The 15328-nt window shown below is 39.4% G+C and overlaps 1 protein-coding gene across 1 annotated transcript in view; it reads left to right on the top strand.

Annotated features, from left to right (window-relative positions):
- Window positions 1-15328, top strand: part of IL1RAPL2 (interleukin 1 receptor accessory protein like 2) — a 1002993-nt gene that overhangs the window by 486018 nt on the left and 501647 nt on the right. The window contains exon 4 of the mRNA XM_045188489.3: window positions 3054-3240. Coding sequence (XP_045044424.2) covers window positions 3054-3240 — 187 coding nt within the window. The remainder of the gene's footprint in view (window positions 1-3053; window positions 3241-15328) is intronic.

The raw sequence follows: 15328 nt of genomic DNA on the forward strand, positions 1-15328 counted from the left end.
GAGTCTCTCCGGTGGGCTGGGCGGCTTGGGACTGAGTTACGCGGTGCTCGGGTCTGCTGTTTTGGGCCTGCGGGTGGAGCAGCTAGCCTCTGCTCCAGATGCTCACTCACCTGAGTTTTCAGGTGTGGGCCCCAGTCTGCTAATCTGCATGTGCGCAAGCAACCGGGCTTCAGGTGAGCGCTGGGGCTGCTTATCCTGAGTTCACTGTCCAGGAGCTGAGGGGGGAGGGGCACCAGAGGCCACGGCTGCTGCAGAGAGTTCTGTAACTAGCCCCTGAGTGCCTCTATTTTCTTTTTCTTTTTGAGAAATTCTTCCTATTCAAGCCCCCCTGGTCCAAACAAGCACCTGGCTGCTCACAGCTCAGCCTGGCCCTCTCCCAAGACTCCTGCAGCAGCCCCTGCTCCTGGGCTGGCGCTTCTGCAGCCCTTGTACTGCGCGGTCCCGGGTCCCGGGGACCTTATTGTCCTTAAGCACTCTTCTTACCGTCAGATCTTTCAATGTCCTCTATCTTTGGTCTCCGATCTTCATATATGCTGGAATACTGTTGGCTGTTTGCTCTGCTCCTCAGATCAGCTAGGTATTTCACTGGCGTTGAGGGGAAGTGGACTCCTCTCCCACCTATGTTGCCGCCATCTTCCCCAATCTCCCTTTAACATTTTTTGCAATTCAGTTTTGGTGGTAACAAACTCCTTTAGTGTTTTTGCTTATTTGTTTTGGATGCTGTTTTTATCTCCTTCATTTTCTTATGACAATGTTGCTTCTCATCACTTTGAGTATTTCATGCCAATCCTTTCTGGCTCAAAAGATTTCTGTTGAGAAATCAGCTGACAGTTTTATGGGAGTTCTCTTGTGGGTAACTAACTGTCTTTCTTTTGCTGCTTCTCCGATTTTCTCTGTCTTTAACATTTGCCATTTCGTTTATGATGTATTTTGATTTGGGGCTTTTTGGGTTCATCTTGTTTGGGACTCTTTTTTTCTTCCTAGACTTGTCTTTTTCCTTCACTAGGTTAAGGACTTTTTTTGGTCATTTTTTCTTCAAATAGGTTCTTGGTCCCTGGCTTGCTGAATTATCTTTCTGGTATTCCTATCCTGTAGATGTTGTTACACCTCATGTTGTCCCAAGGGTCCCTTAAACTATCCTCATTTTTTAAATTATTCTTTTTGCTTCCCTCACTGAGTATTGTTTTCTACCTTGTTTTCCAAATCACTGATTTGACCTTTGGCTTCATCTAACCTACTCTTTATTTTTTCCTGTGTATTCTTCACTTCACATATTGTAATCTTCGTTTCTTAGTGGTTCCTTTTCATGGTTTCTATGTACTTTTTAATGCTTTTTAACATCATTATAACCATTACTTTGAAGTCTGTATCTGATAAATTGCTTACCCCCATTTATTTAATTTAGCTCTTTTTTTTCTGGAGATTTCTCCTGTTCTTTAATTTGAGGTCTGTTTTTTTGTCTTCTTATTTTGGCTGACTCTTTATATTTATTTTTATGTATTAGATTGATCTGCTATGACTCCCAGTCTTTGTGGGGTAGGTAGCCTTATGTAGTAGGTGTCCTCTGGGGTCTGGTAGTGCAGTTTCCTTGGTCACCTGAGCTGGGTTTTCCAAGATGTTTCTTGTATGGGTTATGTGGGCCCTCCTGTTGCAATTGAGTCTTGAATGCTATTGGTCCCTTTGTGCCTGGGATTGACATTCAGGATGGGTACCTGTGAGGCTCAACCCAAACTTTGGCCTGTGATTTGCTCTGCAAGTTCTGATTCCATGAAGCACAATTCATCTCAGCAGTTTGGTCCCTGCACAGATCTCCCTTTGGATATGCCACTTTTGAAGTTTGTTGGATCCCACTCTGATGTTGTTTGAAACTGGCCACTGGTTTTGTTAGTTCTGGTTCTTTTGAGAGAGACTATGGTGTAGACCATTGTCAGATGCTGCCTATGACTGGTCCTGGGCAATCTGTTAGAAGCAGTCTCAATGTGCCTTCTTTTATCAGTCCTTGGTTTGAAGACTTATTATGTGATTTAAAAAAATACTTGGTTTTGAAGTATCCTTGGTTCTTTGTATTTTTAACACCAGGTATCCATTGATGTTTAAAACAGATACGGTCTTGTATGTCCCACCAAGAAATAAGATATTTGACTTTCTTCTAAGTCTTACCAGGTTTTTTCTAATGTCTTTTTCCACTTTCCAGCTTTTATTGTGTGTGTATGTGTGTATGTGTGTGTTTGATATCTTTTGGAGTCTACGTACAGTAGGGTGGAAAAGGCCATTGGATATACTTTGGGAAATGAAGGCAGTGCTGTATTTCATAAATACTCTTACATGAGTTACACAATTAATGGCCAATTTCTAAAGTAACCTTATGGTAAAATTCAATGTTGGAACTCATTAACAATGCCAGTTTTGTTGGATAAAATTAACCCAGACTGACCACTTTCTACTAGGATCTCTCCTTTTTAGGAATCCACATTTGGACTGAGGACATATCTCAGTAAACAGTTTAAAAAGCTATATAAGTTAATAAGTATCTTCTGTACATTGATCTGATTTTTGGTATGTATCCTGAGTGTAGAGGTATTTGTTGGCTTAGAAATCAATGGAAAATTTAAATAATCCATGGAATACCTAATAATGGACTGGCCATAGGGGCAGAGCAGAAATGGCTATATTTCTAGTTATAGATATTCTCTCAAGTATTCACTATCAAAGTTTCAACATAAAATATTTATCTTTTATTAACCAATGTCACCACAATAAATTTAATAAAGAAAATATTTTTCTTGGGGAAGATGTTTTACCATCTTATGGTTTTGAAGATAGTTACAGCTCTTCTATGTACCTACCTCATGGTCATAAACATCTGAATTAGAATTTTTCATATTTTCCTGTCAGTTAAAGTAGAAGAGTGCCCTAGCATTTTTTAAATATGTTTTTTTTCTGATTTCTAGGCAATACCCTAAATGGAAAAGTCAATACTCTTGAAATATATAGAGTACAATGAAGTTGCAACCACTCAATGAAGCCATTTTTCTATTTTTCTGTTGCTACAGAAACTCAACATATTGCATGAAGGTGTCAATGTCTTTGACTGTTGCAGAGAATGAATCTGGCCTGTGCTACAATAGCAGGATCCGCTATTTAGAAAAATCTGAAGTCACTAAAAGAAAAGAGATTTCTTGCCCAGACATGGATGACTTTAAAAAATATGATCAGGAACCTGAAGTTGTGTGGTACAAGGTAATGCAGCATGGTGTTAAATGTATTTTCATACCTTAAGTCAAAACTTGTTTGGGAATAGGAAAAAGGTGATAATTTATTTCTAGTTTTTGGTATTAGATATTTTATTGAGAAATCACTGGATCCATAGCTAAGTAATTCAGAACTATAAACTTTATGTATACTGGCTTTCATGCACTTCCATCAGCACGTGTCAGAAGCAATCTCACCTTTTCTAACTGCTACAAAAGGTGGGCTTGCTTCTGACACATGCTGATTTAAATAAGATTTAAGTAAGGTTTTGAGTGACATATAAATATTATTTACAATTAGGAACAAAGGCCCAAATTTACAAGTAGTAGTACTTACAAAGAATAACTGTTATTGTGGTCTACATTTTGAGAACCATTGAAGTTAATGCTCAGTAGGGAAATGGGTCCAGTGCAGGGTGTCAGAACACCAGAAATAACATCTTTAGCTAGAAATAAACCATACTCAAAAGTTGACAAGAATAGAGTTAACAGGACTATTTATAGTGGTGAGGAGAAGTAGTGTCGCTGGAAACTGGTAAGAGTGGTGTAGGCTTGTCCAGAATTGTGGCCTTAATGGAACATATGGACTATGGCAGATAGAGAGGTAATGGGAAGGATAAATACCCTAAGCCCTTTTATCTCCTGTCTTCTTTCCTGCTATTACTTTCCCCTCTCCCAGATGTGGACTCAAACAGAATCCAGGGGCAAAACCAGGAGATAGAAAAAATCATCTTTCCCTTCCACAGTGTTAGAGAAAGGCAAACAAGGTCAGAGAATGGTTCTAGGTTAGGAAATAGATAAATAACCTTACAACCTTCCAGCTATGATACTTTGACTACTAGCCAGAGGTCCTGTGGTCCTATAACAGGGCTGAACACTCTTTGCCAGCTCTGAGCCACCAAATTTTAAATGTGATGGCCAGATATGACCAAGGAGGATTTTTGCACAGATGCAGTGCACATTGTTGAAACCAAATACACATAAAATGTGAAATAGGTTGTTTTGATAGGATCTAACAGATATTCAGTTCCCAGGGAAGCCTAAAACTTAATTCCTACAGCACCAGTGGTTTTACATTTGGAAGCCTTTCCCTTTACCATCTGGAGAACTTACCAATAGAGACCAAGACCATGTCCTGAACTAGGGCCTCAAGTCTTTATGTAAAGTGTCCTCCCCATTTTTATTTTCTTAAGGAGGATAAGATTCTTACAGATAAAAAGGACCATGATGTTCATTATGCATAAATATAGAATATTCATAAATTTGTGGCACTCTTCATGTCATCATCAACCTTCTTAGTAATCATTAAGCACTTGATATGTGCCATTCACTGTGCTAAGCTTGGGCACTACGTTATCTACGTTATCTAGGTCTCAATGAAACTCTGCATGGTGGGCACTATTATCCCCATTTAAGAGAGAAAAAACTAAGGCCTAGAAGGATATAGAAATTTGTCCAAAGTTAGTCAGCTAACAAAGTCTGGTTTTGTATTTAAGGCAGTGTGACTCCAGAGTACATTTTTCTTAATCACTACCCTTTCGTAAAATGGGCCTGGGGCTAAACCCAGCCTTGGCAACAAGCATTTCTCTCAGATACAGAACTAGTACAGATGATCCCACCAAAAGATAGAGTAAGATGGTTTTATTTCAATTTTGTAGTTGAAGAAGATATGCTGACCAACTCAAACATTAGCAGCTAGGAGTAAAATTCAGATAATCAATCTTTTCTTACAATATTCATTCTATTATTTCATCTTTTTTAATCTTTCTGCTAAATTCTTTCATTCCTTCATCACATCTGTAGATACCAGTCTCACCACTGTATACCAAAGCAATTTATTCACTGGACAATACTCACCCTCAATATTTCTTAGTAATGGACCAACAATGATGAAACAAATGGCTTTTCCATCTATGCCTGGATACCATTTAATATTTCTATAACATTTCACAGTCTAATAATAATAATAATACTCCAGGAAAGAGTTATATGAATGAAAACATCTTAAGAACAGATCCTAATTGAAATGGAGACCTAACTAACTCTGTTCTGAACTATAAATACAAATGAATATCTTTTTTAAAATTTTTATTATTATTCAATTAGAGTTGTATGCCTTTTCTCCCCATCCCTCCACCCCGCCCCAGCTGAACCCACCTCCCTCCCCCACCTCAATCCTCCCCATTGACTTTGTCCATGTGTCCTTTATAGTAGTTCCTGTAATCCCTTCTCCTCACTGTCCTCTCCCCACTCCTGCCTGGCTATTGTTAGATTGTTCTTAACTTCGATGTCTCTAGTTATATTTTGTTTGTTTTCTTCTTCTGTTGATTATGTTCCAGTTAAAGGTGAGATCATATAGTATTTGTCCCTCACCGTCTGGCTTATTACACTTAGCATAATGCTCTCCAGTTCCATCCATGCTGATGCAAAGGCTATAAGAAGAATAATAATAAACATTTACTGAGTACTTGCTATATTCCAGGATGTTTTAAGTGCTTTAGTTGGTTTAAGTCAATCCCTAGAACTAATATACAAAGTAGTCATTATTATCATCTCCACTTTATAGACATGACTGGAGACTCAGAGAAATTAAGTGACTTAACAAAAGCACTTTTTGACTTGCAGTTTGGGTAGTGGGCTCATCCTCTTAGTCACTCTACTAAATAATGGATCAGGATAAAATACCAAAACCCAAATTTAAGCCCCTGAAGCTCTCGGATAGGTTGTTAACCCCCTTCTAACACAAGGTTTCAAGTAAATCTTTGAAAAATGTATTGATGTATTAGGGAAATATTTCTTTTTTAATCAATATTTTGATAATTAGACCTGCTTGCTTTGTACTTGTGCATTCCCTGACAGACTGAGCATGAAGTGATTTTTCTCTGGCTTCAGAAATGTAAAGAGTAAGACACACTCTTGCAGAGTTTATTCTGGTATACACCCAGTTAGACATGTATAATGTATTATCTCTAGTGTTTTAACAGTGAAAAGCATTTGTGTTGCATGATCCTTTTCCCAGTCATCTTTTCAGGTATATGTAATATTTAAACTGGTTTTTGCTTACTTTCTAATGATTTTATATCACTCTCACACTTTGTTATGGATTCCTAGCCTGTCTTAGGAAACCAAAGAATGCTACAGTAGGCCTTTAAGACCTATCCCTTTGTGTCTGCACATAATCATAGCTTGATAGCCAGGTAGGAGAAGATCAGGTGGCACTGGATCATCTTCGCAATGATGACTAAGACTATTCTAGTTGTCCTGGGAATGTAAGGGATATTTTTTAAAGTAGCTGTATCTCCTTTATCTTAACTCTATTAGTTAGCAAAAACAAATGAAGAGAGGGGCTACACTTTTAGCACTTCCTCCTGACACTATATGGATGGGGATTAGACATTATAAGAGAACCTACAATAATGTTAGTGTTTTTAGAAACATTTTTGAAATGAGAGCTGAATATTTTTCTTTATTGAAATGAGAACAGTAAAAAAACCTCAGTATTTACTGAGAACAGTGTAGAGTCCATTTATTCCATTTCTAAACAAAAGAATCCCGTAACTTTAATAAAACATTATTATTGAATATACAAACACATATTTTGGGGTAAAAAACTCATATGTATGATTAGTTACAAAAGTTGGTAAAATGACTGATGCTAATGCAGTCAATGCTACCAGTTTGAATCTTCCTTTTCTCACCACAACAATATCAATTTCAAATGCTTGCCATTGGCTATATGGGAAGGATTGGGGGCATTAATGGATAGTTCAGTGAAAATTTATTCATTCACTTGTATAAATATTCATTTATTCAACACATTTATTTGCTACCGAACATATGCTAGGAACCACATTGGGAACCGGGAATAATGAAGTGACTAAAATGAACATATTTCCTTGTTCTCATAAAGGGAGGTAAATAAGTAAACAGCTTCTTTTCAACACTCCAGGAAAGAGTTATATGAATGAAAACATCATAAGAACAGATACTAATTGAAATGGAGACCTAAGTAACTCTGTTCTGAACTATAAATACAAAAGAATATCTTTTTTAAAATTTTTACTATTATTCAATTAGAGTTGTATGCCTTTTCTCCCCATCCCTCCATCCCACCCCAGCTGAACCCACCTCCCTCCCCCACCTCAATCCTCCCCATTGACTTTGTCCATGTGTCCTTTATTTAGTTCCTGTAATCCCATCTCCTCACTGTCCTCTGCCACTCCTGCCTGGCTATTGTGAGATTGTTCTTAACTTCGATGTCTCTGGTTATATTTTGTTTGCTTTCTTCTTCTGTTGATTATGTTCCAGTTAAAGGTGAGATCATATAGTATTTGTCCCTCACCATCTGGCTTATTACACTTAGCATAATGCTCTCCAGTTCCATTCATGCTGTTGCAAAGGGTATAAGATCCTTCTTTCTCTCTGCTGCATAGAATGCTATTCTGTAAATATACCATAGTTTTTGGATCCACTCATTTGCTGATGGGTACTTACGTTGCTTCCAGTACTTGGCTATTGTAAATTGTGAAGCTATGATCATTGGGGTGCATAGGTTCTTTTGGATTGGTGTTTCAGGGCTCATAGGGTATAATCCCGGCAGCTGAAGTGCTGGGTCAAAGGGCAGTTCCATTTTTAGTTTTCTGAGTAAATTCCATATTGTTTTCCACAGTGGCCTCACCAGTCTACATTCCCACCAACAGTGCACTAGGGATACCTTTTCTCCGCATCCTCTCCAACATTTGTTTGTGGAATTGTTTATGTTGGCCACTCTGACTGGTGTGAGATGGTACCTCATTGTGGTTTTAATTTGTATGTCTCTGATGGCTAGTGATGCTGAGCATCTTTTCATATGTCTCTGGGCCCTCTGTATGTCTTCCTTGGGGAAGTGTCTGTTCAAGTCCTTTGCCCATTTTTTAATTGGGTTGTTTGTCTTCCTGGCGTGCAGTCGTGTGAGTTCTTTATATATTTTGGAGATCAGGCCCATGTCTGAGGTATCATTGGCAAATATGTTTTCCCATACTGTTGGTTTGCTTTGTATTTTAGTGCTGTTTTCTTTAGCCATGCAGAAGCTTTTTATTTTGATGAGGTCCCATTCCTTTATTCTTTCCTTTATGTCCCTTGCTTAAGGGGATGTGTTTGTGTGGATGTTGCTGCGTGGAATGTCTGAGATTTTCTTGCCAATGTTTTCCTCTAGGACTTTTATGGTGTTATGACTTATATTTAAGTCTTTTAACCATCTTCAATTTATTATTGTGTATGGCGTAAGTTGGTGATCAAGTTTCATTTTTTTTGTACGTAGCTGTCCAGATCTCCCAAGACCATTTGTTGAAGAGGCTATTTTTGCTCCATTTTATGCTCCTGTCTCCTTTGTCAAATATTAATTGACCATAAAGACTTGGGTTTATTTCTAGGCCTCTGTTCTGTTCCCTTGGTCTATGTGCCTGTTTTTATGCCAGTACCAGGCTGTTTTGATTACCGTGGCCTTGTAATACAGGTTGATATCAGGTATTGTGATCCCTCCTGCTTTGTTCTTTCTCAAAATTGCTGAAGCTATTCAGAGTTTTTTATGGTTTCATATAAACTTCTGAAATGTTTGTTCTATACTGTGAAATATGTCATGGGTTCTTTAATGGGGATTGCATTGAACCTATAAATCGCTTTGGGTAGTTTGGCCATTTTGATGATGTTAATTCTTCCAATCCATGAGCATGGTAGATGCTTCCATTTGTTTGTGTCTTCCTTAATTTCTTTCTTCAGGGTTGTGCAGTTTTCTGAGTACAGGTCTTTTACCTCCTTGGTTAGGTTTATTCCTAGGTACTTTATTTTTCTTGTTGCTACATCAAACAGGATTTTTCCCCTCATTTCTGTTTCTGCAGTTTCGTTGTTGGTGTACAGGAATGCCTTTGATTTCTCAGTATTGACTTTGTATCCAGCTGTTTTGCCAAATTCATTTATTAGGTCGAGTAGTTTTTTGGTGGAGTCTCTAGGATTTTCCATGTACACTATCATGTCATCTGCAAACAGTTACAGTTTCATTTCCTCCTTTCCAATTTAGATGCCTTTTATTTTTTTTCTTCTCTGATTGCTGTGACTAGGACTTCCAATACTATGTAGAATAGGAGTGGTGAGAGAGGACATCCTTGTCTTGTTCCTCATCTTAGTGGGAAAGCTCTAAATATTTTTCTAGTGAGTATGATGTTGGCTGTAGGTCTGTCATATATGGTCTTTATTATTTTTAGGAATGCTCCCTCTATTCCCACTTTGCTGAGTGTTTTTATCATAAATTGGTCCTGTATCTTATCAAATGCTTTTTGCGCATCTATTGATATGATCATGTGATTTTTGTCTTTGCTGTTGTTGATGTGATGTATTATGTTTATTGATTTGCAAATATTGTACCATACTTGTATCCCTGGGATGAATCCTTCTTGGTCATGGTGTATGATCTTTTTAATGTATTGCTGGATGCAGTTTGCTAGTATTTTGTTGAGAATTTTAGCATCTATATTCATCAGCGATATTGGCCTGAAGTTTTCTTTCTTCGTTGTGTCTTTAACTGGTTTTGGGATTACGATGATGCTGGCTTCATAGAAAGTGTTTGGGAGTCTTTGGTCATTTTGGATTTTTTCAAATAGTCTGTGAAGGATAGGGGTTAGCTCTTCCTTAAATGCTTTGTAGAATTGTCTTGTGAAACCATCTGGTCCAGGGCTGTAGTTTCTTGGGAGTTTTTTGATGACTGCTTCAATTTCATCTGCTGTTATTGGTCTGTTCAGGTTTTCTGCTTCTTCTTCCTTCAGTTTTGGAAGGTTATATTTTTCTACAAATGTGTCCATTTCACCTAGGTTTTCAAATTTCTTGGCATACAGTTCTTGGAAGTAATTTCCTACAGTCCTTTGTATTTGTGTGGTATCAATTGTAATCTCTACTCTTTCATTTCTAATTGTGTTTATTTGGATCCTCTCTCTTTTTTTTTGATATAATTATTGGTTATGTGATTACAGTTGTCCCATTTCCGCCCCTTCACTCAAATCCATCCTGCCCACCCCTTCCCTCCCACATTCCCCCCCTATAGTTCATGTCCATGGGTCATATTTATAAGATCTTTGGCTTCTACATTTCCTACAGAATTCTTACCCTCTCCCTGTCTATTTTCCACCTATCATTTGTGCTATTTATTCTGTATCCCTTTCCCCCCTCTCTCCCCCTCCCAATCCCCTATTGATAACCCTCCATGTTATCTTCATTTCTGTGATTCTGTTTCTGTTCTAGTTGTTTGCTTAGTTTTCTTTTGTTTTGGTTTTAGGTGTTGTTGTTAATAACTATTAGTTTGCTGTCATTTTTACTGTTCATATTTTTTATCTTCTTTGTGTTAGCTAAGTCCCTTTAACATTTCATGTAATAATGGCTTGGTGATGATGAACTTCTTTAACTTGACCTTATCTGAGAAGCACTTTATCTCCCCTTCCATTCCAAATGATAGCTTTGCTGGATACAGTCATCTTGGATGTAGGCCCTTGCTTTTCGTGACTTGGAATACTTCTTGCCAGTCCCTTCTTGCCTGTAAGGTCTCTTTTGAGAAATCAGCTGATAGTCTTATGGGAACTCCTTTGTAGGTAACTGTGTCTTTTTGTCTTGCTGCTTCTAAGATTCTCTCCTTCTGTTTATTCTTGGGTAATGTCATTATGATATGCCTTGGTGTGTTCCTCCTTGGGTCCAGCTTCTTTGGGACTCTCTGAGCTTCCTGGACTTCCTGGAAATCTATTTCCTTTGCCAGACTGGGAAAGTTCTCCTTCATTATTTGTTCAAATAAGTTTTCAATTGTTTGTTCTTCCTCTTCTCCTTCTGGCACCCCTATAATTCGGATGTGGGAACGTTTCAAGGCGTCCGGGAGGTTCCTAAGCCTCTCCTCATTTTTCTGAATTCTTGTTTCTTCATTCTTTTCTGGTTGGATATTTCTTCCTTCCTTCTGGTCCACACCATTAATTTGAGTCCCAGTTTCCTTGGCATCACTATTGGTTCCCTGTACATTTTCCTTTGTTTCTCTTGGCATAGCCTTCATATTTTCATCTAGTTTTCGACCAAATTCATCCAATTCTGTGAGCGTCTTAATAACCAGTGTTTTGAATTGTGCATCCGATAGGTTGGCTATCTCTTCCTCACTTAGTTGTATTTTTTCTGGAGCTTTGAAGTGTTCTGTCATTTGGGCCATTCTTTTTTTTTTTTTTTGTCTTGGTGCACCTGTTACTTAATGGCGCGGAGCCTTAGGTGTTCCCGGGGGGCGGGGTAACACTGGTAGCTGCGCTGGGCTCAGTACATGTGGGAGGAGCCCAGAGGGAGCAATGGTGCCCCCTCCACTCTCTACCGGATTTCAGTCCCTGCCTCCGCTACCCACAATTAAATTGGGAGCCTCTGGGGCTGGTTCCCGAGTGGGTAGGCTTGTACACACTCTAGGCCTCTGTGAGTCTCTCCAACGACCTCTCCTGTGAGGCTGGGAGTCTCTCCTGCTGCTGCCCCAATCCCCACAGGCGTTTTCAATCAGAGGTTTGAGTCTTTATTTCCCTGCGCTGGAGCGCTGGGTTACCCAGTCCGCTTTGCTCCCGCCTTTCATCCCTGTTTATCTTGCATGAAAGTGGGGCCACGGGGTGCTACCCGCTTCTCTGCCTGCCCTGCTCTCCGCCACTCTGAGTCGTGCCCTCTCGGTTTATCTGTGAGTGAATGTGGGGCCATAGGGTCTGCTATCGCTCAGACTGCCTGCCCCTTTAGTCCCACACTCCACCAGTCTGGGTCCCGCCATGGCCACGCGAGTCCTCTCCGTCGTGGTGCCCATCTCCGCCCCTCCTACCGGTCTGGATGTATGTTTCTTTTGTATCTACTTGGTGTCTGACTTCCTTGCTGTTCAATTTTCTGTCAGTTCTGGTTGTGCGAGGAGGCGCAGTGGGTCTACCTACGCCGCCATCTTGGTTCTCCCCCTCTCTTTTTTTCTTGATGAGCCAACTTAAAGGCTTGTCAATTTTGTTTACCTTTTCAAAGAAGAATCCCCGCGATTCATTGATCCTTAGATATGTGCTTTTAGTCTCTATGTGATTTAACTCCGCTCTGATCTTGGTTATTTCCTTCCTTTTACTTGCTCTGGGTTGTCTTTGTTGTTGTTCCTCGAGTTCTTGCAGGCATATGATTAGGTTTTTTGATTGAAATGTTTGCATCTTTTTAAGGTAGGCCTGTTTTGATATGAGCTACCCTTTCAGGAATGTGTCCTGTAGGTTTGAGGTGTGTATGATTTTGTTTTCATTTGTTTCCAGAAAGTTTTTGATTTCCTCCCTAATCTCATTCTTGACCCATTCATTGTTTAATAGCATGCTATTCAGTCTCTATAATTTTGAGTGTTTTTGGTTTTTCCCATGAGGTTGGTTTCTACTTTGAGTCCCTTGTGGTCAGAGAAAATGCTTGATATGACTTAAATTTTCTTGAATTTGGTGAGGCTTTTTTTTGTGTCATAACATGTTTTCGTTCTTTGAAAATGTTCCATATACACTTGAAAAGAATGTGTATTTTGGTTCTTTGGGATGGAAAGCTCTATATGTATATCAGTTACGTCCATTACATCTAAGGCGTTGGTAAGTGACACAATATCCTTGTTGTTATTTTGTTTGGAAGAGCTGTCCATTTTTTACAGTGGGGTGTTAAAATCCCTTACTATAATTGTGTTGCTGTCAGTATCTTTCTTGAAGTCCCCCAGGATTTTCTTTGAGTATTTGAGTGCTCCTATGTTGGGTGCATATATATGTCGGGGGGCTTTAACGCAGCCCCCCGGTCTGCCACGGATGAAGAAAAAGACTACCAAGACATGATCTGCTTGGGGAGGAAAGTTGGCCGCTTCTCTCAAAGGAGAAGGGCTCAGAGCCTTTCTCTCCAGAGGCTTTTATTAGGTTCATTTGCACAGGAATGCAGATAAAGCTCGTCAGTCATTGTTAGGCAGTAAGGGTTAAACAATACATGATTTACATAGAACTTTGAGGGCATATTCTGAGTTACAGCCAATTAGTTAGAGGGCCATAAAACTTTAGGCGCCAGACTCATCTCAGGTCTCACCCTTATCTTTTAAACTGAGGGTACAAATTAAGTAGGTTTCACAGGAATGTATGTATTTTTCTTAGGCCTGATTCCCAAGGGAATCCGCTCCTCCCAGCACAGGACTGCACTGCCCCCTGTTATAGCTTCAGGCTTAAGTCAGGCAAGGGAAGTAAGGCAGCCAAGAGAATAGGAGACTTCTTGCATACAGATTGAGGACTCAGGCTATGTCAAAGCCGAGGGGCAAGGGTCCATCACCCCCTTTTTCCACAGCCCCCCAAGTCCTTCCCTGCGAGTTTATTCCTGGTGACCAGAGCCTGTCTTAAGTTGATCCTCCCTTGAGGATTCTTAACCATCATTGGCTGACTGGCCAAGCTCAGGGCCAAGCAGGGTGAAGAGGGCAGAGGTGGCACACCTGCCAGGGAGATAAGCTTTGTCTCCTTAGTGGCTTATGGACCCAACTCTGACTCAGCCTTAACCATGGGGGGTTACAGCCTTTTAAACCAGGAAGGGTGGTTCCCAACATATATATTTACAATATTTATGTCTTCTTGGTGGATTCTTCCTTTGAGTATTATGAAGTTACTTTCTGGGTCTTCCTTTATGGCCCTTCTTTTGAAGTCTATTTTGTCTGATATGAGTATTGCTACCCTGGCTTTTGTTTTCTGTCCTTTTGCTTGGAAAATTTGTTTCCAGCCATTAACTTTCAGTCAGTGAAGGTCTTTTGTCCTGAGGTGACTCCATTGTATGCAGCATATGTATGGGTCATGTTTTCTTATCCATTCAGCTATTGTATGTCTGTTGAATGGGGCATTTTATCCATTTCCATTTAAGGTTATTATCGGTAGGTTCATACTCATTGCCATTTTTTCATACCTGCGTTCCTCTCTGTTTCTTTTTTCCTGCCTTTCCTTAAAGCAGTCCCTTTAGCATCTCTTGCAGAGCTGGTTTAGTGGAGGTGTATTCTTTCAGACTTCTTTTGACTGGGAAGCTCTGTATTTGGCCTTCTATCTTGATTGAGAGCCTTGCTGGGTAAAGTAGCCCTGGTTGCAGGCCTCTGGTTCCAATTACTTGCAATATTTCTTGCCATTCCCATCTGGCTTAGAGCATTTTCATTGAGAAGTCAGCTGCTAACCTTATTGGGGCTCCCTTGTATGTTATTTCCTGATTCTCCCTTGCTGCTTTTAAGATTTACTCTTTGTCTTAGAATTTTGCCATTTTAATTATTATATATCTTGTAGTGGGCCTCTTTGGGTTCGTCTTGCTTGGGACTCTCTGTGTTTCCTGGATGTGTGTGACTTTTTCTTTCCTCATATTAGGGAAAATTTCCATCATTACTTTTTCAAAAACGTCTCTCAAACAGGTTTTCTATACCTTGCTCTTCTTCTTCTCCTTCTGGTATCCCTTTTATGTGGATATTTTTGCATTTCATGTTGTCCTGCATCTCTCTTAATCCCTCTTCATTTTTTCTGAGACTCTTTTCCTTTTCTTGCTTTTTCTGGGTGTTTTTGTTCTACCTTTTCCTCCACCTCACTGATACAATGCTCTCTTTCATCAAGCTTGTTTTGATTCCTTCTACTGTGTTCTTCAGTTCAGAAATTGTATTCTTCATTTCCTCTTGGCTCTTGTTGATAGTTTCTATTTTCTTTTTCATATTGATATAGTTTTCTGTGAGTTCATTGTAGTTTCCCTGTAGTTTTTGATAATTATTTGTGAGCTCAGTAAGCTTCCTGATAACCACTGCTTTGAACTCAGTATCTGATAGTTGAGTTGCCTCTTTTTCAGTTAGCATTCTTTCTGAGGCTTTTTCCTTTCCTTTCATTTGGGTATTGTTTCTTTGTTTTCCCATTATTTGTGACACTGTTCTTGTTATCCTCTGATTTTTAAATTTATCTGTTCTGACTCTGTGGGTTTATGGTGAGAACTTCTATGGTAAAATACCTTTAGGATTCAGTGGTGCCGTGTCCTTAATCTCCTGAGCTCTCTGGTCTTGGGCTGTTGTTTATGTT

Source organism: Desmodus rotundus, chromosome X (genome assembly GCF_022682495.2).
Source record: "Desmodus rotundus isolate HL8 chromosome X, HLdesRot8A.1, whole genome shotgun sequence".
In the NCBI taxonomy this organism is placed as follows: domain Eukaryota; kingdom Metazoa; phylum Chordata; class Mammalia; order Chiroptera; family Phyllostomidae; genus Desmodus; species Desmodus rotundus.